This window comes from Panthera pardus, unplaced genomic scaffold (genome assembly GCF_024362965.1).
Source record: "Panthera pardus isolate Hobbes unplaced genomic scaffold, ASM2436296v1 HiC_scaffold_18, whole genome shotgun sequence".
Classification (NCBI taxonomy): Eukaryota; Metazoa; Chordata; class Mammalia; order Carnivora; family Felidae; genus Panthera; species Panthera pardus.
This window is the reverse complement of record NW_026526743.1, coordinates 3749215-3776244: the sequence shown is the minus strand read 5'-3', so window position 1 is coordinate 3776244 and position 27030 is coordinate 3749215. Positions and strand designations below refer to the sequence as shown.

At 58.0% G+C, this 27030-nt stretch overlaps 2 protein-coding genes and 1 non-coding gene across 8 annotated transcripts in view; all 3 read right to left on the bottom strand.

Moving 5' to 3' along the window:
* PPFIA3 (PTPRF interacting protein alpha 3) overlaps nt 1–22103 on the bottom strand; it is a 29303-nt gene extending 7200 nt beyond the window's left edge. Inside the window, exons 1-30 of one of the 5 annotated variants that reach the window (XM_053905605.1) lie at nt 21845–22103; nt 17480–17734; nt 17115–17216; nt 16577–16741; nt 16158–16232; nt 15771–15845; nt 15230–15451; nt 13919–14065; nt 13685–13819; nt 13197–13280; nt 12871–13002; nt 12327–12389; nt 12097–12176; nt 11662–11806; nt 10964–11151; nt 9615–9837; nt 8821–8984; nt 8563–8690; nt 7477–7567; nt 6944–7025; nt 6025–6225; nt 4367–4429; nt 4172–4198; nt 2941–3116; nt 2433–2530; nt 2049–2224; nt 1888–1956; nt 1493–1664; nt 938–1009; nt 58–851 (exon numbers count right to left, since the gene is read on the bottom strand). In XM_053905605.1, the coding sequence (XP_053761580.1) occupies nt 951–1009; nt 1493–1664; nt 1888–1956; nt 2049–2224; nt 2433–2530; nt 2941–3116; nt 4172–4198; nt 4367–4429; nt 6025–6225; nt 6944–7025; nt 7477–7567; nt 8563–8690; nt 8821–8984; nt 9615–9837; nt 10964–11151; nt 11662–11806; nt 12097–12176; nt 12327–12389; nt 12871–13002; nt 13197–13280; nt 13685–13819; nt 13919–14065; nt 15230–15451; nt 15771–15845; nt 16158–16232; nt 16577–16741; nt 17115–17216; nt 17480–17719 (3582 nt within the window). In that variant the 5' untranslated portion in view covers nt 17720–17734; nt 21845–22103 and the 3' untranslated portion in view covers nt 58–851; nt 938–950. Of the gene's footprint in view, nt 1–57; nt 852–937; nt 1010–1492; nt 1665–1887; nt 1957–2048; nt 2225–2432; nt 2531–2940; nt 3117–4171; nt 4199–4366; nt 4430–6024; nt 6226–6943; nt 7026–7476; nt 7571–8562; nt 8691–8820; nt 8985–9614; nt 9838–10963; nt 11152–11661; nt 11807–12096; nt 12177–12326; nt 12390–12870; nt 13003–13196; nt 13281–13684; nt 13820–13918; nt 14066–15229; nt 15452–15770; nt 15846–16157; nt 16233–16576; nt 16742–17114; nt 17217–17479; nt 17735–21844 lie in introns of those variants that run through there. The other 4 variants (XM_053905603.1, XM_053905604.1, XM_053905607.1 and 1 more) reach the window with 4 other exon arrangements.
* Nucleotides 7131–7232, bottom strand: LOC128778119 (U6 spliceosomal RNA). Its single transcript, XR_008423493.1, has one exon. It is a non-coding gene; the product is annotated as a U6 spliceosomal RNA (small nuclear RNA).
* An 870-nt stretch (nt 22104–22973) lies between the features above and the next one.
* LIN7B (lin-7 homolog B, crumbs cell polarity complex component) lies at nt 22974–26531 on the bottom strand. Of its 2 annotated transcripts, XM_019425735.2 has the most exons (6): nt 26399–26530; nt 25869–25987; nt 25521–25592; nt 24692–24901; nt 23534–23697; nt 23082–23194 (listed from the first exon to the last, which is right to left on the bottom strand). In XM_019425735.2, exons 1-6 carry the CDS (start codon nt 26433–26435, stop codon nt 23173–23175), a joined length of 624 nt encoding a protein of 207 aa, XP_019281280.1. In that variant the 5' UTR covers nt 26436–26530; the 3' UTR covers nt 23082–23172. The 2 variants fall into 2 exon arrangements, with proteins under 2 accessions (XP_019281279.2, XP_019281280.1); XM_019425734.2 differs by lacking the exon at nt 23534–23697 and having other exon boundaries at nt 22974–23194; nt 26399–26531.
* Nucleotides 26532–27030: the final 499 nt, after the last annotated feature.

The following is a 27030-nucleotide window of genomic DNA, read 5'->3' as shown; positions in this document are numbered from 1 at the left end:
TTCTTGAGGAGGTTGGTTCCCTAAGGTCCTGGCGAATAAATCAGTCAACACGGGAGCTTTTTGAAACAGTTCTCTTTACCCGTGATCACTGAGTGACGCCTGGGGCAGGGAGGCCGACCAAGAGTCTCGGGCGAGGGCTCCCCCACCTTCCTCCCTCCCCCCACGCCACGTCGCCCAGTGGCATCGTGGAAAGAGGATTCTCCCATGCAAACCCCGGAGCCGGAGGGGAACCGGGAGCGCAGTTCTGCACCCCCTACCCCCGGGGCACGGACACGGCCACAGCACGGGGGGCGGAGGGGCCCCGGGGACACGAGACACTGGGGAGGAAGAGGGGACTCCGCCCGCAGCTGACCCCAGGCACCGGCGACCTGACCCGGCGGGGCGGGGATGAGTGGCACGTGGGGCGAGGCTTGTAGCAGCGAGTCCCCCCTCCCCTCCTTTCGGACGAAGAAGGAAGACTTGGGCCCCGCGACGGGGGAGGAAAAAGGGGAGCGGGCAGCCTCTCCTAGCATGCGGCCCGGGAGGGAAGCCCCGCTCCCTTCCCGCGGGGAAAGGGCCCCCATCTCCCATCGGAAACTGATCAATAAATTACAAAGTAGAGAAAAGGGAGGCGGAAGTTTGGGGCGGGATTTCTTCCCGCCCTCTTCTTTCCCCCTCTCAGTCCAGTTCGTGTGGTTTGGTCCAGGCCCAGTCCTTTTGAGAGGCGGGGACGCGCACTCCCCGCTTGTCTGTACAGATGGTCCGGTCCGCGGCGCGAGCTCCCCCGCCCGCTCTCCCCGGCGAGACCATACTCTGGGCAGGAGGGGGAACAGCCCAGCCTCTGGAAGATTCTTCCGTCCGAGGGAGGTCACCTGCATTGACGCCGGGGCAGTACGTGGAGCAGTGAAGATCCATTGTGCCGCCCCGGACCCCCAAGATCGCCCTGTACAGTCCTCACCTGGAGGCCTACACTAGCAGGAATAGGTCCGGACCGAAACGCCGTCTGCCCGGGAACTCCCAGAAGTCTGGCCTGGAAGGAGAGCAGGGGGTGTGTTCAGTCTGGTGCGCGTGTCAACCACACACACAAACACAGACGCACGCACGCACGCACAGAGCAGGGTTTCTCTGATCCTCAAACTCAAGCGTCCTCTCTTGGATTTTCCCCTCCCGAAATAACAACGAACGCCTGGCTCCACGCCGGTTTCCCTCCCTCTCCCCCAGCGCCCCCCCCCCGCCCCCCCCCCCCCCCCCCCGCAGCCTTGGATTCATCTAGGGTGCCCCGGGTGACAGCGGGCGAATTCATTTCCCACTCTGGAAAGGGGGTGAGGGAGTAATCCATCCCACACCCCGAGGTGTGGCATACTGAGCAATCCATTTTTCTTGGATGGGGGAGAAGGGACTAGGCCATTTCGGAACCCGGAGGGAGGCTTCTGGAATGTAGAGTTGGTCCTCTTCCCACCCCGAGAGAGAAAGGGGAAGGGAGGAGGGGCTGCCGCATTTGGGAGCCGCCCACCTTCCGGCTGCAGCTTGCGGAGAGGGAGCCCCGGAGATCCCAAGGCCCCTGCTGCGGCCGAACGAAAGTTGGGGGGCAACATCTCAGCTGAATCGGGGGTTACGCCTCGGAGGTCCTTCTCTCGGAACATCTTCCGCCAGGATGGGGAGCGGCTGAAGGACTTGGCGCTGTCCTAGGTATAGGGGCCAGACAGAGGGTGAGGGACGGGAGCCGGGGTCTGAGTCGGCCGCTTCCTTTGACGCCAGACCTCTCGGATTTCATCTCTCCTTTAACCCCGCCCCTGCCCTAGTCCCGCCTCCAACCGCGTCCCGCCGCAAAGTCAAGCCCCACCCCTTCGGCTCAGACCCTAGAGGTGCCGCTAGGAGCTGAGACCCCTCAGCGGCCGCCGCGCCCACCTCGTCCAGCCGCCTGTCTGTGCCCAAGGAGATGAGGTTGCTGAATTCCTTCTCCAGGAGCTGCCGGGCCTGGGGACGAGAGGTGAAGGAAGGGTTGCAGCGTGCAGTCTGCGAGGTGGGGATGCCCAGTGTGGCCCAGTGTGGCCCGAGCGGTAGCTCACCTGCGCATTCTGCGTGGGGATCTGCAGGAGCAAGGCCAGGTCGGAGTAGTCGAAGGTCTCGTCCAGGGCGAGAAGCGCCCCGTGCACCCCGCTCTCCGTGAGGTTCGTGGCGAACTCCTTCAGTCCCAGTCCGGACACCCAACCCATGACCCGCTCATTGGACCACACCATCACGTCTGGGACAGAAGGGACTGTCAGCTGCTAGCTGGTCCAATTACCCCCTTTGCCTCATCCTGGCCGCGCCCCCATGCTGGCTCCACCCCCTCACCAAAGGCCCCTGCTCCCGCCTTCCCAGTCCCCCGCCTCCCCTAATCATACCTCCTCCCTTGCCCGTCCCCAAATCCTCCACCTGGCTGCCAGGGAGACCTTTCCACTCCTACTCACCTCGGATCTGGGTCTGACTCTCTTCCCGCCTCCGCTCCAAGTCCTTCCGGTCGTAATTGAGCCGTTTCAGGCACATGATCCCATAATGCAGACTCACCCTGAGCAATAGGGAAAGTGGGGTCACAGAGGAGCCTGGACAACCCCAGTGGCTGCCGTTTCTTCCCTCCCCGTTGGCTGCGGTCTTCTGGGAAAGGCTGGGGAGTTGTTCCACAGGGTCAGTTTTATGGATTGCTGACCTTCGCAGGAGTTGGGGTGTTTCCAACAGGCAGGGCCTATTGGTTCCCCTGGGCAGGGTATGTGGTCAACTAGCTAAGCTTTTCGAGGACGTGGACTCTTCCTGGTGAACTATCTTATTTGTGGAAAGGGCACGGAAGTCAGGATTTCCTGAGAACCCAGGCTAAAGGGCCAAGGATAGTCTAAGGAATGTCCCTTCACCGGTGCCATCGGCCAAAGACTCTGGGAGTGAGGCCCCCCCCCGGGCTGTCCCCATTGGCCGGGCAGCCCCCACCTGTGGAAGCTGTCCACCATCTTGAGTTGACCCCGGAGCTCCTTCTTGTTAAGATGATCCAACATGCGGGCATCCACCAGCGACTCCATGAAGTAGCTTCGGTATTGGGGCAGGCCCAGGCTGGGCAGCCAGTCGTTGCCCACCCACTCGTGGTTCATGTCACCATATGCCAGGATCTGGGGCCGTGGGCAGGTGGGGGAGGGGTCAGGCCCTCTGGCCCCTTCCCATGTGTGTATGAAAGGGTGCACCCCAGCCCCCGACCCAAGGTTGTTCTTCTTCCACCCCACATGAGGACAACGGTCATTCTCTGCTCAGGACAACGGACCAATCCAGTTGTCTCTTACTCCTTCGGAATGACAGAATAGACCCTTGCCTACTCAAAAGCAGGGGCCGTGGACCCGCAGCATCACCATCACCCGTGCACTTTCTGGAACTGGAGAACCTCAGACCCCACCCCAAGGCTACTGAATCAGAATCTGCATTCTCACAAGATCCCCAGGCACCTGAACAGCACGGTGTGCGAAGCACTAGGCTAGCACTGTCCCAGCTTAGAACAATGGATTCGTCCAACATCACTATTCCCCCCAAGTCAGGACCACGGATTCTTCCCACAACAAACGATAATGGATCTATCCATCACCCTGGCACTGTCCAAAAATATTAATGCTATATCTGGCCCAGGACAATATTCTGAATCAGCCCAAAGTCCTGCACTCCCTGTAGCATAAGGAAACAATCAATACCTCCCCCTGACTGGAAGCAAAGACCCCAGTCTAACCTAGGTCGGGGGAGTTCAAGCCTCCCCCTTCTTGAGAACCAAGTGTAGCTCCTCCTCCCCCTCCCCAACTTGAGGCCTGACCTGCCTGCCTCCCCAAAATGCTTTCCCTTTTGCCCCAGTACACGGACCGGTCCCACTCCCTCTCAGCCATAGAGAACACGGACTGCTCGATGTCTCCCTCTAGTTACAGCAGCGGAACAGCCCCTGAACCCCCCGCAACTCACGATAATGGAATGGCCCGTGCCCCACGCTAACAATGGAAAAGTCCAGACTCTTACACCGACCCCCAACAAGCCACAACGAGACGGTCCAAAGCCCAGCTCAGTGCAGCGCCCCCCCGCGGTGGTGATGGAACGCTGCGGCGAGGGTGGGGGTGGGGCTTGGGGAAAGAGGGGTGTGCATGCAGCGTGCACAGCCTGTTCATGCGTCCACGTCCCGCCCCACGCCCCCTACCTGCTCCCAGCTGATCTCCTTGGTCTCCTGACCCGTTAGTGGGAAGAGGGGAGAGAAGGGGTGGGTTAAGGGGCAGGCGGACGGCGGAGGGAGGGAGGGACGAACAGACAGACGAAGGGACAGAGATTCGCCCCCCCCACCCCTCCCCAGGGACAGTTAGTGCCACCCCCAAGGTCGCCGGCAGGGGGCACTCACAGGCTTGGTCGTTGCCGTAAGGGACTCCATCTCCTCGTGTGTCATCCACACGTTTCCTGTGGACTGAGGGACAAGGGGTGTTACACGGAGGTTGAAAGAGGGCTTGTGGATAGGGGAGGGGAACGGGGTAGTATTCCTAGAGGCCCAGGCCAGATCCATTTATATACATTCTGCTTGCTGCCTCAGAAAGGACAGTCACTGCTCTGGGTCAGGCAGCGAAGGAGAAAACAAATGATCATTTATTGAGCACCTACTGTGTACCAGGCAAAAGAACATGGGCTTTGGGGGCGCCTGGGTGGCTCAGTCCCTTAAGCGCCTGACTTTGGTGCAGGTCATGATCTCGCGGGTTTTGAGTTCGAGCCCCGCATCGGGCTGTCTGCTGCCAGCACAGAGCCTGCTTCGGATCTCTGTCCACCCGCCTCTCTCTCTGCCTCTTACCCGCTTGTGCTGTCTCTCTGTCTCTCTCAAAAACAATAAATAAACATGAAGAAGAAGAAGAAGCAGAAACAGAAGCAGAAGAAGGAGAAGAGGAAGAAGAAAGGCTCCGGGGTCTGACAAATTTAGGTAAATTGCTGGTATTTTGCTGTGTGGTCCTGGGCACAACGTCACCTCTCTGACCTCACACAGATGGATTCACAATGAGGTGGCAGATACAGCAATGGGACAAAGTTTGGAGCGGGGGAGGGGGGGGATATGGGGATGCGTAGTCACATTTATTGGCCACCTGCACCCAGGAACCCCACGGGTTAGGAATTCATACACTGATTCAAAAACATTTATGTAGCTCCTCGTGAGTGCACAGTTGGTAGGGTCTGGGATGCACGAGGGGAAATTTGAAAATAGACTGAATAGATGACTTTGATGATAATGGTAACGTCCCTGGATATGAGGGCACGGTGGCTACGTAGGCGAATGTTCTTATTGTTAGCAGGTGCCCTGCAGAAGTCATTTTTCAAGCTAACCAGTAGTGACGTCCGCAAATTACATTCAAGGGCTTCAGATAAACGCGCGTGCGCGTGCGCACGCGCGCATGCGCACACACACACACACACACACACACACACACACACACACACAGCAAGCAGGGCAAGGAGTTAACATTTGCTGAATTCGTTTCTTCACGGATCAAAGGATAAATATTAGAAGACAATAAACACTAGGGAGGAAAATTAGGTGTTAATGTGTTGGGGTGATGGGGCGGGTGACCAGTTCGGTTGCTGAGTTAGGGAGGCCTCTTGGAAGTAGTGACATTTGAGGTGAGGCCTCAAGGATAAGAAGGAGAAACAGGACGGGGTGGGGGTGAGGGGCGCGGGGGGTGGTGCTCGAGGAAAAGGAGCAGCATGTGCTAAGCTGGGGGGGGGGGGGGGTGCTCACCAAGGGGTTTATAAGGAACCACATGAATTCGGCTTTTTCTCCAGGATGGGGTCCCCTCTGTATAAGACAGACTGAGGTGTGGGGGTACAGGGAAGGCAGGGAGACCTGAGGGGGAACACCTCCCCCACCCCACCCCTCGACCCCAGGGATAATCCAGGTGAGAGATCAAGGGGAGAGAGTCTGAGAGACCAGGCTGGAGTTAGCGAGCCCAGTATTGGCTAGTCTGAGGACAAGAGGCGGGGCCCTGAGGCGGCAAGGGCTGGGATTGGCCTCCGGACACTCACCGTGCGGGAGGAGGCGGGCGCTGAGGGCGAGGTGAGGGAGACCATTTCCTGGATGGCGAGGCGCAGCTTGAGCCGGTGCAGGGGGTTGCTGATGCCAATCTCCCGCTGGATCTCCGTGTCCGACAGGTTGGCCATGATGGCACCGCTCTTGACGTTGGCCCGGCAGGCGGCCACATACCATGCAGGCATGCCTACCCACAGCTGGGCCGGAGGAGGGGTGGGGCGGGGAGGGAATGAAGAGACAGCGCATGGAGACGGAGACAATATGGGAGGAGAAACGGGAGAGACAGGAGAGAAACAGAAAGAAAAGGAGAGAGGGGGAGACAGAGAGGTGGGAAAGTTAGCGGTGAGAAGCAACAGGGACGGGGCAAGGCAAACAGACAAGAGGGCGTCAGGGGGAGACACAGCAGGGGGGAAAAACGGGGAGAGTCAGAGGGTAACCCCCAGAGTCACAGGGGAAAGAGGGACGGGGAGAGACAGAGATGAGGAGAGACATACAGAGATGAGAGAGAGATGGGGAGAGAAAGAAGCCAATGACATTGGGAGGGAGACATGGGAAGAAATGTGGGGAATGACAAAAACACAGATGGAGAGGGAGACAAAAGAGAAGACACAGAGAATCCCATGCAGTCAGAGACATGGGGAGACACAGAGAGAGAAAGAGAGAGACCACAGGAGCGTAGAGCCGAGGTGGGCATGGCCAAAGGGGCAGGGGATGGGGGGAGAAGAAGGAGGAAGCTGTTTAGATCAACAGTGAGGCCGACCTATCCCAGGGCCTCATCCCCCTCTGGCCTCCGTCCCGTTCCCCCCTTAGGGCTACAAGGAGGATGCGGGGTGGCGTTGGGCAGCACTCAATGGCAGGGCTGTCACAGTCACAGGAGTTGGGGATCAAGATCAGGGCATTTCTGGGCCCCAGTACCTCCAGCCAGGAGACCACGGTGGGCCCATCCCAAGCAGCGAAGGGCAGGCCCTGGCGGCAGGCCTCTTCCAGAAGTTCGTGCCTGGGGGACAGAGGCTTAGGGCAGGAGCTCTCAGGAGTAGAGACCCCCAGCCCTCCAGGATGGGACCCTTTACCACAAATCACCCTCCCCCCAGCCCTTTTTTGTTATTTAATGGAACGCTTCATGAATTTGCTTGTCATCCTTGCACAGGGGCCAAGCTATCTTCTCTGCATCGTTCCAGTGTTAGTATATGCATTGCCAAAGTGAGCATCCAAAGCACTTTTTATGAAAGTAGAAAATTTGGAAGGAGGTTTTAAGAAAAAAAAAAAGTGAATCTCTGTAAGTGGTCTCCCCCAGTCCAATCAAGAAAGAAGAGGAAAAAAAATGATAAAAACTTGGGGGTTCCCAAGTTCTCAGGCAAGCAAATCCCCTTCCAGCATTTTCTTCTCACATATAACCACCAGCCCTCCCCTCCCCCTCCCCCCCCCCCCACCCCCACGCATGCACTTACTTCCTCTTGTTCCTTCGGTCCTTGTCTCCTGGGCCTGTCAGCTTGGCTAGCCCCAGAGGATCCGTGGCCAGTGTCTCGTCTGAGGGTGTTCCTGCTGGAGGCAGGGAGGGGCCAGAGTTTGGAGAGTCTCAAGTGGGAAGGAGATTCTTTGATGTTGGGGGATGCTGAGAAGGATGCCAGGGAAGCAGAGGTCCCGAGGGAGTCGTAAATGAGGCCACAGAGAGGGAATGACAGAGCCAAGCAGGAACCAATTGCACCTCCCAGGCGGTGAATTGGGGACATCCCCAAAATGGGGATGTCTTCCCGGGGCTGGCCTTGGTAAGGTGGTAAATGTTTAACAACTAGCTCTCCAGGGAGGGAGCGGGTATTCCCTGATTTGTAGTGGTTGTCGGTTTCCATGGCGGAAAGAATCCCACAAATTTCAAGCTACCAAGGTAATGTCAAACAGCTCACTAAAAATGCCGGCAAGTTGGCTTTCACAAGCCAGTACGAACAGGCTTCAGCACACCATGTGCCTTGCCTTTAAGCGGTCCTCTCTCCTTCTCTACTAAAGAATAGGCTGGGGCGCATGGGTGACCCAGTCAACTGAGTGCCCAACTCTTGATTTCAGCGTGGGTCATGATCTTGACGGTTCATGAGTTCGAGCCCCACATCAGACTCTGCACTGATGGTGTGGGGCCTGCTTGGGATTCTCTCCCTCCCTCTCTCTGCCCCTCTCCCTGCTCCCGCACACTTTCTCTCAAAAGAAATAAATAACCATTTTTAAAAAGAGGTAAATGAAATAAATTTGTTTAGCCTTCTCCCCACCAAGTCACACAGGCAGGGCTCAGAGTGCCTTCTCCTTGTCCTTCCTCCTTCTTGCTACCTCTGCTGAGTCCGACCCCTTTCACATCCTAGACTCACATGAATGTCAAGTGAATTTGTGAAAAAGAAGATGGAAGGGAGGAACAAAGGAAGGTAGGAAAGAGGGGAGGGAGGGAGGAAGGAAGGAAAGAAGGAAGGAAGGAAGGAAGGAAGGAAGGAAGGAAGGGCAAAAGGGAGAAAGGGAGAGAGAAAGGAAAACAGGGTTGGCATCAGAGTACTCACCCAGAGAAGAGCTGTCCCGGCCTGGTGGTCCCATTCGTCCCTTCTCCTTCTTGCCAAAGAGACGGCCTATGGATGACTTGATGCTCTTCTTCTTGGGGGCTTTGTGCAGGGAATCTGGGGTGCCTTCACTGGGTGAGCAGGACAGAGTAAGGGTCGACTCCATCTAGGATGTCTCCTCTTCTCCCAAGTCCTTGTCCATCCCCCTGATACATCCTCCCAAGCAAGCCCCTCCCCATCCCATCCTTTGTCCCTGCCGACCTTCCCCGTGAAGGCCCCCCATCTTCCAGGGATCCTGCTTGCAGTGCCAAGGCCTGCGTCATTCTCTCAAGACGGGCAGAGCGGGGAGTGGGAGGTGGGGTGTCTCCTGGGATGGCTGGTCCCTCCCCTCGTGGAGCACCAGCTTCCTCCTTGGGGACATGATTCTGGGGACAGAAAAGCAGAGATCCTGAAATGAATTGGAGGGGTCATGTTGGGGGCTCTTCATTAGTTGGGATGTCTACTAGGGAGTGTCTGGAATGGCCTTGGTTCTGGGTACCATTTCTGAAGGTAGCCTAGATCAAGTAGGGGTGAGTTGCAGAAATATAACAGCAATGAGTCCCACTGGAGCTTGACCATTGTTCACGTAGCCTAGCTTCTGGTGTCAGAAGTGGGATCTGCTCAGACTCAAGGAAAGCTAATAAGTTACTCATTTTGGAAGCTGGGAAACTGGGTTTAAGGCAATAAAATAAGACTAATATACCTTATTCCTCCCCAAAGGTCAATTCTGATGATCTAATGGTAGTTCTCAAATATATGTTTAGTCACAAAAAAAACCTTGTAGAAACTTAATGCATAAAACAGGTAAAAGCAGGCCAGATTTGACTAAAGTTCAAGTTAAGGTTCATAAACTCAGTAGCTCAGGCTTTATGCCCTTTAAGTTGGAACTTTTAGGAAGAGCTAAGGTTACTTTTGAAAATCACTGGTGTGAGGGGCTATTGTTGCTGTTTGTTGGGGAGCCCTGTATCTGACTTCCCCTGGCCACCCCACCAAATGAAGGATTTCAGAACACTCACAGCTTTGTCGGTGCCCTCGCGGGCAGGGCTAGGAGGTGCCAGACGGGGTGTTGAGTGGCCAGAGCTGGGAGGGGAGGGGCTGGCAAGGGTAGAGGTAGTGAGGGAGGGGGGCAGTGAGCAGCTACTGCGGTAGCGGCCCAGTGAGTCCAGGCCAGAGCCAGACACCCGGCTCTCCAGCTCCTCAGCCCTTTGTTCTGTTGTCTCCTTCTCCTCTTGGATGAGCCTGAGGAGGGAATGGGGGGAGAGTGCATGAGAGGACAGAGGCAGGCAATGGGGGACAGAGTCTGGGGATCCCAAAGGGCCAGGAAGGCTTGATGGCGCACAAAGAATTTCTGGGGAAAGCACAATGAGGTTAGAGGGTCTTGGGGTATTCATCGTGGCCTCATGGGTTCAATGGGAGTCAAGGGATCATCATAGTTCCAGAGATCATGGAGGAATGGGGGACAACAGGATGATTAGGGTCTGCATCAAGGCTACCAGGATGATAAGCTCATGGTTCTGTAAAATCGTAAAGATTACAGAGCGGGAGGTCAAATTCCAAGGAGGAGAGAAAAAGAGCAAGATCATAATAAGATCAGAATAAGATCAAAGACTCTGAGGTCCACCTAGGATGTAGAAGTTCATGGAGTCATTTGGTATGTGAATCGATGCTTCAACTCAGAATGAATGACTTTGGATGGAAAGTGGTGGTCATGTTGGTATATCTGCTGAGACCCACGAAGAGTTGTTGTTAGAAAATTGCCAAATAGGGCAGTTTCTGGGAAGTCAGGGTAGACTTTATGGCAGTGGAGGATTTATAATAAATTGAGGATTCTTGTTATATTAGGTAAAAATTCTTGGTATCTTGAGTTGAGGTTCTTGAAGTATTAGGATGAGATTCTTGGTGTTTTGGATTGGAGACCTTGTGTTGTGTTGAGATTCTTGGGATACTGGGGGACTCTGGGCATTAGTTGTGTGAAGCCATGACCTCCATGGTGTATCAGAGGACTCTTGGTGTAGTGGCTTAAGAACTTTGGCATTTCAGGATGCAGTCTTTGGTGTATTGGGCAATTGTGAATACTGGATGGGGAATAGATAGAAAGATGATAGATGGATACATAGATAGATAGATGGATAGATAAAACGATAGATAGATAGATAGATAGATAGATAGATAAGAAGCACATAACATAGGAGACTTCTGGGTGTTTCCTGGGGTATCCTCGTTACTGGAGGGAGCGTTGGGCTGGGGGAGTTCCTTGAAGACAGTAGGACAGGAGATACGCTCAGACCTTCAGATCAGTCTCCAGAGCCAGAGGGGCTATGGGGTCAGCTCAGGCAGGGCAGAGAAAAACTGGGCCAGTGCTCACTTGATCTCCTTGTTAATGGCTTCCAGCTGCTCTTGAAGCATGATGGCCAGCGTCTGCACGTCGGCCTGTCCACTGGGGGAGAGTAGCTCAGCTCCAAACATCCCCTCAGCCTCCTCTTCGTCTGAGCCATCCAGCTCCCCAGGGAACGGGGGTGGCATGGACCCCGCAGGGGCAGACCGCTCCCACTCCTGTCTCTGTGTGGGGACAGAAGGATGCCAGGTGGGTGGTGGCCAAAGTAGGTGCTGGGTCTTCCCTCACCTGTACTGATCTTGTCCACCCTCCATGACCCTGCCCGTGTCCCCTGAAAATGACTGGCCACACCATGTGATCCCACCAGACTTTGTCTCTTGACAAGTCCCTTGCCTCGGCCAACCATGACTCTATCCTGTCTCCTGATTCCACCATTTCCCTCGACCCAGCCCCCTTCCTTTCTTCACCTACACCCCCACTGTAGGATTCTATACCCTGCCCATCCCCCAGACCCCACCCCTCTCCCCACCTCATCATTCCTGTAAAGTTCTCACCAGGTAGCAGGATATCCACGTGAATAGATGTTCGGGCCAGTGGGGATGATGGAGTTGTGGGAGAAAAAAAAGACAGCATGGGTCCAGGAGACCCTGTTTCTCAGCCCAGCCCCCTTCCAGAGCCATTGGACGCCACCCCCCTGCTCAGTCCAGGCCCCAGAAGTGGCTGCTGACCTTGGAGGACTCATCCTTGACCCCTGACCAGCGGCCCCTCTTGCCTGCCCGGCCACTGCCGGCCCCATAGGGGTCCAGGTGGGCACCGGAAGGTAATGTGGGTGCCTGGGAGTAACGAAGTTCCAGGGCACTACCGGGGAGAGACCTGTGGGCACGGAGAGGGCAGTCAGAGACCAAGGGGTCAGGAAAAGGGAAGAGAAGTCAGGAGTCATGGGAAACGGCCTGGGGTCAGGGGACGGGGCGAGGGATCTGAAGTCAGAGGTCAGGAAAGGTCAGAAGTCACGAAGTCAGGCGTCAAAAATAACAGGAGTCAGCGGAAGCTTCGGGAGGACAGGGAGCGGGGGGGGGGGGGGGGGGGGGGGTGGGGAAGACCCGGCCATCAGAAAGGTTGCGCTTGGCCAAGGGGGCTCCTGTGGGCAGAAGGACTGTGGTCACCTGGAGTAGGAGGACGGTGGCCTGCCCCGCAGCTGGTCGATCTCCATCTGCATCCGCTCCATCTCTGCCAAGAGCTGCTCCTGGTGGGAGAAAGTCGGAAGCACCGCGTCAGAATCTGCCCCACCCCCGAGAAACAGCCTTCCCCTCCCAGCAATGCCCGCTCCGTGTCCCTGGTCCCAGGCACCCCACCCCCACCCCCCACCCCCGGGGTCTTCCAGGCCCCTCCTTACCTTGTTGAGCAGCAGTTCGTCCTGAAGCTTCTTCATGTTGGCGATCTCCTCACTCAGTGAATTCTGTGGAGGACACGGGCGCAGTGAGGGGTGGAGCCTGAAACAGGCATGTCCTGGGGGCTGTAAGCGTCCAGGGACTGGCCGAAGGCAACCCCAGGGGAATGAGGTGGGCATGACTAGTGAGCTGGAGGGCATGGGGGTTGTGGGGCCAAAGATGCATCTGGGGAGGGGAATCCCCGGGAGCCCCAGAATTTGGCATCCTGCATCATGAAGATTCAAAGTTTGAGGGTCCCAAGGATCAGAGGCTTGGGGAAAAGCCAAGAACTCAGGCTCTGGGTGCCCCCGAATTCAGCCCTCGGGGTGTTTAGACCAGGTGAAAGAATGGTGCCAGCCAGACCAGAGAAGTCTGTTGGATTCGAACTCGCAATGCCCAGGTGTGGGATCTCAAGTAACATTACGGGGAAAGGTCTGGGGCCCCGGGATTCGGGCAAGAGGCGGTCCAGGATTCCAGGTTACTGGAGTCCTGGGTCGGGCCGGGGCACACCTTCTCCTCCAGCGCCCCCATGCGCTCCTTGAGGTGCAGCTGTAACCGTTCATTGGACTCGCTCAGCAATTTGTCCACTGTCTCTGACAGCCGCTTGTTGTGGTCATCGTTCATCTTCTCCCGCTGCCGGGCCTGCCCAAACGTCGGCGGAAGGAGGTGATCAAGCCCCCCCCCCCCCCCCCCCCCCCCGGCCCAGAGCACCGCCCCTGCTCTCAGCTCCCGCCCCCGACTCTGCCCCCTCACCTCAGCTCCTCCCCCTGCCCTCCCCCCCCCCCCCCCCCCCGCCGCTTCAAAGCCCCACCCTCTCCCGTCTTCCGCCTGCTCACCCGTTGCAGCTCCTGGTTCTTTTCCTCCAGCTGGGCCTCCAGCTGCCGAAGCCGCTCCTCGAAATTCCCATGACGTTCCTCGGCCTAGTGGACGGAACCCCAAGGCATCTGACTTTGCTCCGCGAGGACTCAGTTGGGCTCAAGGTCCCGCCTCCCCCAAGGCTGGATGCCAGGCCCCGCCCCCCGCGCTCCAGGCTCCTCCTTCGAAGGGCTACAGACTCCGCGCTAGGATTCGGGCCCCGTCTTTTCCTCAGGATCTGTTCTGTCTCTTTTGCGTTCGGAGCCATCCTTTCAGGACAGGCTAGAAAACACCCCCCACCAAACCTCCAGGCCCTGCCTGCATTCCAAGCTCCCTCACTTTCCTGGACCCCGGGCGCCGCCCCTTTCCCCAGAATCCCAGCTGCAAGTCTCCTACCCTACTAGACGGAAGACCCCCGTCTCATCCCCAGACGCCACACCCCACACTCCCGCCCCTGGCCTCTCCTCACTTTGTTGAGCGCAGCCACGCGCTGGGCCAGCTGGGCCTCTATCTCAGGCAAGGTCTCTGCCTTTTGCAGCGTCTGCTGAAGCTTCTGCTTGGCGTCGTCCAGCCACTCGGCTAGCTGACGGCTCTTCTCTTCACTCTGGGGGAGGACAGGGATGGGGGACGGGGAGAGCGGGAGAAGCTAGGTCACACGGGCCACGGCCTCGCCCCCACAGCACCTCCCTGGCCACGCCCTCACCTGCCGGTACAGCGACTCCTTGCTGGCCAGCTCGTTCTCCAGCTTGTCGTTGGCGTCGTGCAGCGACGTGGCCTCACGCTGGGCACTCAGGTAGCGCTTCTCCAGCGTCGTGATCCGCTCCTCCATATCCTCCCGCTGCGCAAGCGCCTGCGGAGGGGGCAAAAGTTCACGTGGACCACAGCTCCCAGAAAGCCCCGGGGGGAGGGGGGCGGGGGAGTGTAGGCTTAGAACCCCAGATCAGACACCCCAGGGCATCCTGGGAAATGAAGTCTCCCGCATCGGGGCGTCAGAATGATGGAACCACACCTGCCAAGAACTCCCAGGAATAGCCAACGTTAAGACCCCGACCGACCACCGGAGGGTTGAAATGGTGGTACCCACGCTTTCCATGAGCTTCTAGGGCAGTACTGTCTGAGACCCTCCCCCTATGGATGACCTAAGGTCCATGGAAGGGAAGTCTTCACTCTTCTTGGCCCACTTCCCTCAAAAATCCAGGCCTTAGGGCGCCTGGCTGGTTCGGTCAGTAGAGCATGCAACCCTCGATCTGGTGGTCATGAGTTCAAGCCCCACACTGGGGGCAGAGCCTACTTAAAAAATAACAAACTACTTAAAAAAAAAATCCAGGCCTTAGGTTTTCAGCAACTTCTAGCACAGCCTAGGCTTAGAACCACAGAGCAAGTGCCCTAGGGTCTCATAAAAAACAAAAGTCCCTTCCATGTAGGAGGCAGCATCTCCCAAGAGCCCCAGGGTCACACATGCTTAGAAAACCTAAGACGGTGCCCCAGGGTCTCATGGGAGATGGACTTCCGTCTGGGAGCCCGTGAGGCGGGACCACACTTTCCGACAGGTCCCAGTGCCACCGAGGTTCAAAATCTGAGGCGCAAGTCCCAATGATGAAGAAAAAGGCTCACTCTCGTTTCTCATCAGATGACTTCCAGAATCCATACCCTACACTTCCCAGCAGTCCCAGGGGCATAGGACTTAGGCTCAAGGGGCCTCAGCCAGGATGGGGTGAAATGCAGACAAAGGAATTCAACTTAGAAGCCCAGAGAATTTTCCAACAATAACCTAACTACGACAGTCATTGAGCGCCTACCATGTATGTGTCATGTTCCAACCCTCTGGCAAGGGTCATAAATCCCATCGTACAGGTGAGGAAACTGAGGCTCAGAGAGGAGGAGAGTCCACACAGCTTGTGGACTGAATCCAGGCTGCACCATTCCTGAGCTCTGTGACTTCGGGCGAAGGGGGACGGGGAGGGTTAGGGGGAGGGAGGGACAGAGGGCAGCCCAGCAGGGGCTCCGGCCTCACCTCCTTGAGGTCGCGCTGGAGCTTGGCGTTAGCTTCCTCGGCCTTACCCAGCTCGCGGTGGGCGGTGCCCAGCTCCTCCTCCAGCTGGCTCATCTGGCGGCACAACACCGCCAGGCGCTCCCGCAGCTGGCACACCTCCGCACGCTGCCTCTCCAGGGCCTCCTCCAGCTCCGCTGTGCGCCGGTTCGAATCCCCGCCAGGACCAAGGCCGTTGGCAAGGGGCTGGAGTAGGGACAGTGAGAGAAAAAGGGACAGAACCCAGAGTGGGGGACACAGAGATAGAGAGAGGATATAAGGAGAAAGTTGACGGAGGGGAGGGGAATCAAAGACCAGTAAGGGTCCTGGAGGTCACAGAAGTTAGCTAGATGACTTGAATCAGAGGTCAAAGGCCAGTAAGGCTCTTAGGACTTCAGATGTCATAGAGACATTGAGGATCGCATCAAACATTAAACGGACCATCACAAAGTCAGGGGGCTGAGTGGAGGTCACAGGGGTGGGGATCCTTGAAAACCAAGGGGAGCAAGGTACTTGCATCTCTCACCTGCCCATCCCCCTCCTTGCCGGGCTCCTCCAGCCCCGACCGGCGCCTAGACAGCTGCTCTCGAAGGCTCAGGGTCTGGGAACGGGAAAGGGAGATCAGGATAAAGGGAGTCCTAGAGCCCCCAATTCTACTTCTCACTGGCTCTGGTCCTGCTGAGGCCATCCCAACCCCCAGTCTATCCTTGTATCTCTCCTTGGCCGCCCAGCATGGAGTCCGCCCTTACTCATCCCCCTAGCCTCCTTGTGGCCCTGTCCTCTACAGTCTTAACTTTCCCCGTCCAACTATTTCCTCCGCAGTCAGTTTTTGCCCTTAGCCCCGAACCCACCCAATCAACTTCGCCCCATTGGTAGCCCCTTAGTCCCGCCTCCTTCTTGGCCACGCCCCCACCTCCTGATTGCTTAGCTCCAACTCCTCTTCCAGCACCGCCACCCGCTCCAGCGCCATCCGCAGCCGCTCCCGGACCTGGGGATGGGAACAGGACAGAGTGAAGTGGAGATCAGACCCAGTCTAGGACAGGCAGAAAACCCCTGGGACGTCCTGATGGGGCAACACGAGCATTACTCTGTCTATGGTGGGTGTGCAGCTCCAGCCAGTTACCAAGGCAGCCCCACCCACTGGCAGCCCCCCCCCCCCCAATTAATTTTTCTGTTATCAGTCAAGTCCCAATCTGAAGTGGCATGTCCCAATCAATCTCAGGCAACATTCTTCCCATTTAGGACATCCCCAATCAATCACAGCCAGAATCTGTCCTATCCAGGGAAGCCCCAGCCAACCACAGCCTTTCGTTCTGCATCCGATTTTCCTACCTTCTCATCCAGGGCCTTGTGATGCTCGAAGAGGGATTTTAGAGCCTTGAGCACCTCCACCTCGGAAGAGACCCCACCCGGGGACTGGGCCTGGCGCTTTACCACGGTCATGCGCAGTGACCTCTCGTGCCTGGACACCAGGCATTCCAGGTGTTCAAGGAGAAGCTACAGGGTTAGGTCACCGGGCCAAGGAAAAGAGGCAAGGGAAGAGAGGCAGAGTCAGGACAAGGGTGGTTCAGACAGGTGGGACGGACACACGGAGGAAGGGGTGGAGCCAAGCATAGGGGTAAAGGAGAGAGGTCGGGAAAAGAGAGAAGGATATGAAAGGTCGGGGCATGGTCAAGGAAGCAGTAGTGCAGGAAGAGAGAACCATTACGGAGATAGGGGAGAAAATATGAAGCAAGGAGGGGACCAGAGGAGACAGCCAGGCAGTGGTAGTAGGGAGGCAAGATGGGTAAAGAAAAGATGGGTCAGGCTGCAAACCCCCGTGGCCCCGCCCGCCCCGCTTAGGCCCCGCCCCCACACCCCTCCCCCTCACCCGCGTGTTGTTCCGCTCCGCCTTCAGCTCTGCAATCTCTTCCTCCCGCTCCAGCAGCTGCTCCCGACATAAGTTCAGCTCTTTCGTCAGAGCCGCAAACTCCTGTCCAGATGTGGGCAGGAACCGGACAATTAGATCAATCCTTTCCCCATGTCCCTCATTACATAGGACTGCGAGTTTGAAGGCCCCGCCCCTCCCTGCTAAATCCCGCCCCTTCCCGCGGCTCAGGCCCCGCCCATCACCGGCAAGGTCTCCCCCCCCCCCCTTTCTAAGCGCCAAGTCCCGCCCCTTCCGGACCGCCCCCTCCGCGCCTTCAGTGGTCGAGGTCCCGCCTCCCGCAAGCCCCGCCCCGGTGCCGCCCAGACCTGGGGCAGAGCGATGCTGAGCTGGCGCTGCAGCGAGTCCTTCTCGTGGCCCAGCTCGCGCAGCCGCAACTGTGCCGTAGCCAGCCCGTCCTGCGCCTCGCGCAGCGTCTCCAGCAGGCGCTCGCGCTCCGTGAGCATCGTGACCATAAGGCGCTCCAGCTCGCCGCCCGCCTCGTCCGGGCCCAGCGCCGAGCCCCGCCGGCCATCCTCGCTGATGGTGGGCATCACCTCGCACATCATGGCGGCGGTGCTGGCCTGCGGGAGTGGGGAGGGGGCAGGGAACAGAGACCGGCCCCGTCGAGAAACTGAGGCACGGCCATTCGGATACTACATGGTGGAAACTGAGGCGGGGCAACCCAGGCTTTGTACTGAAGAAACTGAGGTGCATCCATTCTGATCATGGCACCGGATAAACTGAAACCCATTGCTCTCACGAAATCAGGCCCAGCTACCTAGGTGAGAGCATCTGGGGAAACCGAGGCCAGACGCCATCAGGCACTGGCAGCAAATCTAGGACCAGTCTAGGCAGAGAAACCAAAGCCAGGTGACCCATTGCCTGAGTCAATATGGGAAAATCAGTCTCTCCCTGTTCTGACCCTGCTGGGGGCCGGCATTAACCCACTGCATGAGTGAGAAACCGGAAGCTCAAACGAGAACCATGCATTCAGGAAGCCAAGGAACTGGGGTCACAGAATTAGGTCAGTGGCACCGTATAAGGTCACAGTGATGTGACCTATACAGCCCAAATCCTGCCCTCAATTTTCCAGATATCTGGATCCCAGCTCCAGAAGAATCTAAAAACCACTCCATTTGCTAGCCATCTCCCACAGCCTAGGAGTCCAAGATCCAGCTCCCTCCTACCTCAGGTCACAGGAGGCTAGGTCCCCAATTCCCTTCTTTCCCCTAGACCCAGGAGTCTGAGCCTCCAGCCGCTTCTTCCCCAATCCTTGGGGGTCAGACAGGGACACAAGAATCTGAGCTTTCAATCTCCAACCTCAGACCCAGAAATCCCAGCCTTCAGACCCCTCTTCCCCCAGAACCTAGGAGTCCAGGCCCCCAGGTCCCAGGAATCTGGGTGCATGAGCTGTGGGCGGAGATAAAGGGAGGTCTCCTGAGCCGCTCCCTCCACACACATCAGGTCAGACGGGTCCAGCTGGCCCGGTGGAAAACAGAAGGGACTTTCGCTCTGTTCCCTCCTTTCCTTCTGTCCCTTCAGGCAGCAGCATAACCGGTTCTGAGAGTGGATAGTTCCCAGCCCCACCCAATGTGCAGACTATGTCCAAAACCTGGAACTGGGGTCTTGGACTCCAGTGAGAAGAGGAGGGGCTGGAGGGCCCTGGAACCTGGGAGAGGAGGCAGACAGTCGCCTTGGTCTTTGAAGAGGTGCACCTGGGAATCTAGACACCGGCATGCCAGCACTCAGAGGCCAAACTCATGACAATGTTTATAAGGAGACAGGTCAAGACCAACATCGTGTCTAAAACCCAGAACCTACTCAGGAGATGCAAACAAGATGTTTTAGAGAAGCCCCTCCAGAACTTCAAATGCACTGAGAAGGAAATGAGATTTAGCAAGGCTGGATGTAGAATCTAGAAAGCCACTGGCGTGAATACAGCACAGAGGGCAGAAAATGTACAGTAAAATCCTCACATAGGGCTAAGGAGAGGGAGGGGCACATTCTAGAACCCAGACCTAGAATCTTGAACCAGCCAAAAGCCGTCCAATATGTTAAAGAGTATCTGGGCCACCCAAGAACCCTGAACACAAAGGGGTGCAGAATGATATCTAAGAACATACCTAATGCAATGCATAACGAACCCAGTCAGGAGAAATAATCTAGAAAGTGACACCCACCAGGGGTGCAGGTACAACAAAGAACAAATCGGGAGCCACACTCTTAGCTTTATCATGTGTCTACATGATAGACAGAAGGGAGAAGATATGCTTCAGAATTGAGAACAGGCCCCGGAGGTGGGGAAAAAACCCTAGAAAGTAGCAAGGAGTCTGCCTGGAACTTAGAAGTGCCTGGGGGAAGATGCAGAAGCAGGCTGGGAATTGGGAATTTACTGGCATAAGGACTGAGCTGGCAAAGGAAGGGGGGAGAGATGTTCTGGAAATGAGGACATTTCTAGCTGAAGACTCCAAAAAGAGGAGATGAGCCTAGAGCCTGCTAAGAATGCTAACGTAGCAGATGGAGGAGGAAGCCCACGATCCGCCAGGAGATAAGTTCTACACAAAGGTCACATTAGGGAAAAGATGGACAGAAAAGGTGGGAATGGATGGGCCTAGAACCCAGTACCTGAAAAGGGGGGAAGACGTACAACATTTCAGTGGGGATCCTTTAGATTTAAGACCGCAGAATTGGATTGGAACCTAAAACAGGAAAGGGCATTTTAAAATTCATAGCACGGTTTGGAAAAAGGCTAGAGCCCATAACTGGAACACACATGTTCTAGAATGTAGAATGTCCCCGGGGAGAGAAAGGAATCTAGAACAATGCCAAGGATGTGGCTGAGCCTAGAACACACCTAAAATAAAATTTTCGCAGAGAATAAGCAAGTTCTGGTTTCTAAAAATCTGGAACACGTGTGAGGAGAAGGTGGGATCAGCATTTAGCTTGGGGGCACTACCAAGATATTTGAATTCCTTAGGGAAACACACGCCTAGAATTGACCGCCTAGTCTAGAATTTAGAATATGCCTTGGGTGAAAACGGAACAGAGATATTGACTGAGAGTGTTCGCAGATTTAGAATGAATCTAGAGCATTGCAAGAGCACAGTTTAACCAGAAATATGGAAGATAGCGGGTAGGTTCTAGATCATCTGATGAACCTAGGTCACAGAACACATCTAGAGGAAGGGGTGTATGTTTGGCTCATCAGCCTGAGAAGGTGTACTCAGAGGATGAGACATCATAACATAGGAACATCTCGATGGGGTGTTGGAAACATCTCAGGAAGCTGGGTCTCAGGGAAGAGAGTAGAGAGCCCCCAGCACCTGAGATGATATGGGGACGAGGCAGGGGTTTGTTAAGGCCAAGGGAGAGGTCACGTAGATGGGGTTTGTGAGGCTGTGGGAACCTGGGTTCCTAAGAGTTAGAGCTAAGGGTCTAGATACTTGGTGGGGGCCTGGACTCCTGGAGATAAAGGACAGGGGATGGAAGCTCGGAGCCCAAGTCCTTGTTGGGAAGGAGGGCTGTGGCAGGTGGCTTTGGTGAGCAGTACAGAAGCTGGGGTCTGAACCCCTGGGTCCCTGAAGGGGATACAGGACCTGGGACAAAGCATCTAGGTCTCCAAGGGGGGAAGGTGGGCAGAAGGCAGAGAATTGCATTAAGAATTGCATTCCAAGCCCCTGAAAGGGAGAGAGTCATGGTGCCTGAATCCCTAATCAGGCAGCTGCTGGGGTGCCAGGAGCCTGGGTATAATTGCCTGAGGGGCACAGGGGCTGCTGAACTGGGTTTCTAAAGGGGGCAAGAGCTGGGAAACTCGATTCCCAGGTCCTGAGGGGCTGGGGGCTACCAGCTAGGGCCTTTAGGCAGACGGAGTGAACACTGACAGGGTTCCCAGAGTCAGGTGGGAGCTGAATCCCTGGGTGCCAAGGTCCCTGAGGTGGACTAGGCAGGAACATTCAGAAGCCCTGACTCCTCGAGAAGCAGCTGGGGTCCCAGAAACCTGGGGTACTGAGGACGCGGCCGAGAGGCTGGCCAGAGGAGCCCTGAGGCCCAGGCGCCCGGGTCAGAGAGGGCCCGGGTATCTCCGGGTCAAAGGCGCGGCTGGGGGGATCCCCGCGCCGCAGGCGCCCCCTCCCCGGCGGCAGCAACAGCAGGAGGTGGGGGAGGTGAGGCTGCCGAGTGAGCTGACCATGGACAGCTCCAGAGCGGGCCTGTGTCCAGGGCGGCCGCCGAGCCGGCCTGGACTGAGGGACCGGGCTGGCTGTTCAAGCCGGAGGGCTGGAGATGGGCAGACCCGGTGCACGAATAGGGGACTATGCAGACGCGACGGGGGGCAGCTGGCCCTAGCTGGGAGATCTGACACAGCCACAGCAGGTGTCTGGAGCTCCCGGGACTGGGCCGAGGAGGAGAATGTAGGTCCAGAGGAGGCTCCCGGGGCTGAGCTGAGAAATCCAGGCTCCTGGGCCCTGGACGAGGCGCAAGGCGGCAGTACGCCTGGAATTCTAGGGTTCGGTTGGGGACTCTGAGAACCGGGAGGGGCACGCCTGAGTGTCTGGGGTTGGGCTGTGGAATCTGGGCTCCAGGGCCCCCGGCTATAAAGAAGGGAGTCCAGGATCTCGGCAAGGCGAGGGAGGCTCGGCGAGGGGTCCCCGGGGTGGGCGCTGCCAAGCGGGCTGGGCCGGGCTCTCACCTACCTGGTCCGCGGCGGCTGCGGGCGGAGCTGGGCTGCAGGAGGGACGTGGGGTGGGGTGGGGGGACCGGGCGGGGCCCCTGGCGGCGGCCGGGGCCCGGATCTGTGGCTCCGGAGCCCTGTCTCCGCCGCTCGCGCGGGCTCCGCGTCTCTGGCTCCGGCTTGGGCGCTGGGGACCCCCCTCCCCCTCACAGTCTCACAGACCTCTACCCCCTAAAATAGCCCCCTGCCCCTATCACCGTTCAGCCTCCCCCCCGCGAGGCCGAAGCCGCCAGATCCAGGGGTGCCCACCAGCGCCCCCAAAATCCCACCTCCCCCCCAAAAAAATTCCTCCTCCCTCCCCCCCACAGCTCCCGTGCGGTCGTGGCCCCTTTAACAGGAGACTGACAGACGGCCCTGAATGGCCAATGGAAGGCGTCGTCGGAGCCGGCCGGTGGCTAAACCCCGCCTCCGCACGGACTGGGAGGGGTCGCGCGGGCGGAGAGCGGAAGGCGGGGCTCAAGGAGCGCCGGCCAATAAGCTCGCGGCGTGCGGCGGCTGGGGCGGGAGGCGGAGCCCGGCAGGGGGATGATGTCACCTGGAGCTAGTGGCGCGCGGCGTGGAATGCGAGTCGCGACCCCGGATCCCGGAGGTGGCGCGCGCTAGCCCTAGCGCCGCACGGGACAGCAGGGCTGGACCGGCGGTGAGGTGGGACTAAAGGTTGGATTTTAAGGCGGGGGCGGCTCCCGGAGACACGCGCTCAGGTTGGAAGGTGGGGTGAATGGCCTGTCGGCGAGTGCACCTTACTCTGCACCCCCTGCGCCCACCTTGGGAACTGCACGCGGCACCCTCACCCCCCACGCTGACGATAGTACGGCCTGCAGGCCTCCCCTGGCGAACCAAGCTAATGGTTCGTTCCACCCCGCCCACACAGAGGCTGCCCACCGGCTCTGCAGCTTCTCGGGACTCCTCCGTCAGACCAACTACAGAAGGGGCTTGGCCTTCGCCCTCAGTCTCTCTTAAGGGCAGGAGACGTTGTCTTCGGCTCTGACCCCGCACTCGGACCCAGACCAGGTCCCAGCCTCCGCCTTGGACTTATGCCTAGGAAGCCGGCCAACCACCGCCTTCAGACCTTGGGGGAAAGTTCTGCCTCTGCTCTCAGGCTCTGAAAAGCAGTCTCTGGACTTCAGCTTCTCTCCACCGACCCCAACATCTCAAGACACTCTAGCCCCAGGATGCAGGACAGATACACAGACACTGAATGAGGGTCAAAGATCTTTAAATAAGGAGCCGGTGACAATAAATACTGTACAGGGGAGGGGGTGAGGGTGAGGGTCCAGATCTGTGGTGGTTTCAGCCTCGAGACTCCAAGGACCTGCAAAGAGGGGGAAGACAGGGGAGTCAAGCTCAGGGAAGGGGACCTGGGGAGGCATGGGAGAGAGCCGGGCCTGGGCCCAGGGCAGTGGACTGAGGGATTCTGGAGAGTCGGCTGCAGACCTTGGGATGAAAGTGAGCCTAGGAGACCCCCCCCAAAGGATTTAGCCAGAATAGCTTGTGAGAGCCTGGGTCAGGGGTCAAGGGTCAGAACCCCAGAGAGAGGAGCTGGGGCTGGGGGTGGTGGCCATCAAGGTCCCAGAAGTCACTGGTCTGGTCTGGGACTCTGGGGATAAAGGAGGCGGTGGAGGCTGCAGGGGTGTGGTGGCAAAGGGCTCACGAGTAGCTCTGGTGCTGCTGGCGCCGGCGAGCAGAGCGCATCTTCTCGAAGCGGGCCTCCATCTCCTCCAGCACGCGAGGCGTGTAACGCACCACCAGCTTCACCGAGCCCTGGGCTGCCTTCAGCAGCTCCACTGCCTTCTCGTGCTGCTCACCCTCAACACTCTGCAGGGCGGTGTACAGACACCTGGGCCTGGGGCCTCCCACCCACACCCAGCCCCGACCCTACTGTGGGTGAGCCTGGTACCAGCCCGGGCTGCCAGGGCCTTGTGTCCTTCTGGGAGAGGCACGTTCACTCTGGGCTCAGCGTCCTCCTCCCCCCAGACCTGCCAAGTTCCTCATGTCAGGGACAAGCCCTCAAAGCCCTCAGTCACCAAGCCGGACCTCCAAGTCCACCTTTATCCCCTCCCGCCCCAAAGCCTGCTGTTCCCCGGCCCCATCCCTCCTGCTCTGACTCCCTACTTTGTCCCTGCCACCCTGGCCCCAGTTCAGGCCTCATCTTCTCCCCAGGGACTTTCACCTAGCCTCCTCCCTAGAACTTCTGGCCTCCAGTCTCTACGTTCAGTCCATCCCCTACAGAGTTCCAAAGGGGTCCTTCGACCCCTCCAAGCTGAGCCTATCCCTCCGCTGTTCACAGCCTTCCCAAGGCTCCCCAGAACCCTTGAGATGAAGTCCCAGCTTCCCAGGTTGACACTTGGGCCCTGCATGGCTGGCCCCAAGCCCTTTCTGTTCAGCTCAGAGGAGTGTAGAGTCACAGCCCCGACCTACAACATCCTCAGCTAGTAATACTCTTCTCTACCCTATTTGCCTGGAGAACTCCTCTGCATCCTTCAAAACCCAACTCAAATGTTCCTTCCTCTGCAAAAACTTCCCTCACCTACGCTGGTCTGGTGTCCCATTTGGGCTCTCATAATGCTTTGTGCTTCCTCATTATTATCTCCCTGGATCAAGATTCTTTCAGTCAGAGTCTATCTCTCTCACCAAAAAGGAGTCCTTGAATATGGGAGCTGAGGCAAACTTCTCTCAGTGTCTCTAGCGGTGCCCAGCACAGGGCTGGACACGGAGGCAGTACTCAAGCGGTGCATGTTGAATGAATGTCAAAAGCAGGGACTGTGCTAACCTCGAACAGACCGGGAGCCCAGCCTCAGTCCCCACTCACCACGCCATTCACGGACAGCAGCTGGTCGCCGCGCTTGAGGCCTCCGTGGCGGTCAGCCACGCCTCCAGGGATGACACGGGAGATATAGATGGGGGAGTTCTGCTCCTTGCCCCCCATGATGTTGAAGCCCAGGCCCTCATCTGTCTTGGGCAGCTCCACTACCCTGGGATGTGCATGGCCCTCACTGGCTGTGAAGGCAGCCACCGTGGCCTAGGAGAGAAAAAGTGTGGGGAGGTGAGGGCCCCTCCCTGGTGGGTGTACGGACGAGGGGGGAGGATCTGGGCCAGGGAGAGCAATTTAGGCCAGATCACTTTCCCCACTCACGGGGCACCTGCCGCCGTTCAACACAGGCTCACACTGTTATGAGTCCCTTTTAGTTCCCTCTCAGTGCTTCAGACATCAAAGAGAATGTCTCCATTTTGGTATGAGTGCCTCTTAAATACTCACCACTTGCCAATCTCGATTTTTAACAGAGAAAAACAAGGCCTGGAAGGAACTGAGAGCCTCCAGGGGGCGGCAAGAAATAGCATACAACTATAGTTTACTAAGATTTCAGTGTTTAATGCTCTTTCGTTGTATAGGTGTTAAAGGGTATCCTCTTGTCAGGTATGCGGTACTCGTTTCCACTGGCGGTTGCCACAGATGCCTTTATATGACAATTAAGTAAAACGTGAGATTATTTAAAAGATCAGTAAATAACAATAGCGCTGGTACATAGATTCGGCAAAAATCACGAAGGAAGAAACGGGCACAGTTGACTTTAGGAAGATACTAAACCAGACCATGCAGTTCGGCGGATAGCGTGGGTGATGGGGTGGGGGACACCAACCTTGGCCGTGGCGTGGGCCCGGATTTCAGCACTGCCGGTGATGTCCAGCGTGTCATAGAGCTGCTCGTACACCTGGCGAGGACGCAGCAGCATCAGCGAGCCACCAGCCCCCTCCTCCCTTCAACGCCGGAGTCCAGGCCCGCAGACCCTCCCACCCAAGGATCCGCCCCGCCCCCGCGACCTGGAGCCCGAGGAAACTACAACTCCCGAAGAAACCCGGAGCCGAAGCGCTGGCACCCCAAGGCGGGCCGCCCCCCCGGCGCTGCTGGGAGGCGTAGTCCCCGAGCTCGGGGCGACGATCAGGACGGGCGGCCGCCCGCCTGTGTCCCGGCGCCGCGCTGCTCTCACCTCCCGGATGGCAGAACAGAAGCGGCTCTGCAAGACTCGCTGGAGGGCCTGCAGCTTCTGCGGGGGCAGCTCCCCGCTGCGCTGGAGCCTCTCGAGGAGCTCCACCGCCCGGGACACGTCTGCGGGGCGGGGGCGGGGCGCATAGACACAGAGTCAGAGACACGGAGAAGCTCGGAGAGATGCGGCCAGAAACCAGTAAGGGCGAACGCAGACAGATCCCGGGAGAGACAGCCGAGTCTCAGTCGGACACCCGCAGAGTTGCCGGTGGCAAGGGGGACTGCGGCCAGCCAGGCGCCCTGCGCCCCCGAATCCCCATACGCACGCAGGCAGGGCTGTGCGGCGGGCGCCCCTCCCGGGCCCGCTAGCCCACGGACCCTCCCACACCCACGAACGGCCGACTCGCGGCGCCCCGCCCCGCCCACCCCCGCTCGATTTGCCCGCCCACCCGCCGGGGCCTGGCCGGGAGGGGCGGGGACCGGGGTCCCGGACGCGGGCCGCGGCCGGTGGGCAGGGCCCCCTGGCGCGCTTACCCCGCTCCAGCCCCAGCGGCTCCACCAGAGCAGCCATGTCGGCGCCGCCGCCGCCAGCTGCCCGCCTGCCCGGTCTCCGGCGAGGAGGGCGGGGCCGCGCGAGGCCACGCCCCGGGCGGCGGGCGCCCCCTGCGGGGGCGCGGCCCGACGTGCGCTCAGCTCCCGGCGTCGCGGCCGCCCCACCTGCCGCCACGCCTGTCTGGCTGCCCTACCCGCGGCTGCCGAAGGCCTGTCCGGTTTGCGACCCCTCCTCTCGCAGCTTCTGTTTACACTCCTTCCGTTTCGGTCTGCCCTGCCCGCCACATCTGTCTATCCCCTTTCTCTTTTTTTTCCACGTTGGTTGGACAAACGTTATGTTAAACATCCGGACACTCCGGTGAGCAGGACAAACCCACAGCCCTCAAGGAACTTAGTCTATGCGGGAAGGGAAGTAGGCAACCAGCTGCGACTGTGACAAATTGGAAGTAAGGAGGTGATGATCTAGGAGGGACACTGACCTAGAGTCCTTGGTTCATCAGGAGGTGGGGCATGGATCAGTTTCCAGGCAGAAAGGAGCCCACGGGGTAAACATTAAGAGCGGTTCATGACGGTGAAAAGGTAGGCGGCATACAGGTTATGCATGGCCTTGTGTG

Excerpts from the sequence above, each read along its gene's own strand:
- LIN7B (XM_019425734.2), bottom strand. The coding sequence starts at position 26,435 with ATGGCTGCTCTGGTGGAGCCGCTGGGGCTGGAGCGGG. Across the intron at positions 25,988-26,398 it reads GCCGCTGGGGCTGGAGCGGG|ACGTGTCCCGGGCGGTGGAG; the intron begins GTAAGCGCGCCA and ends CCCGCCCCGCAG. Across the intron at positions 25,593-25,868 it reads TCTGTTCTGCCATCCGGGAG|GTGTACGAGCAGCTCTATGA; the intron begins GTGAGAGCAGCG and ends CGTCCTCGCCAG.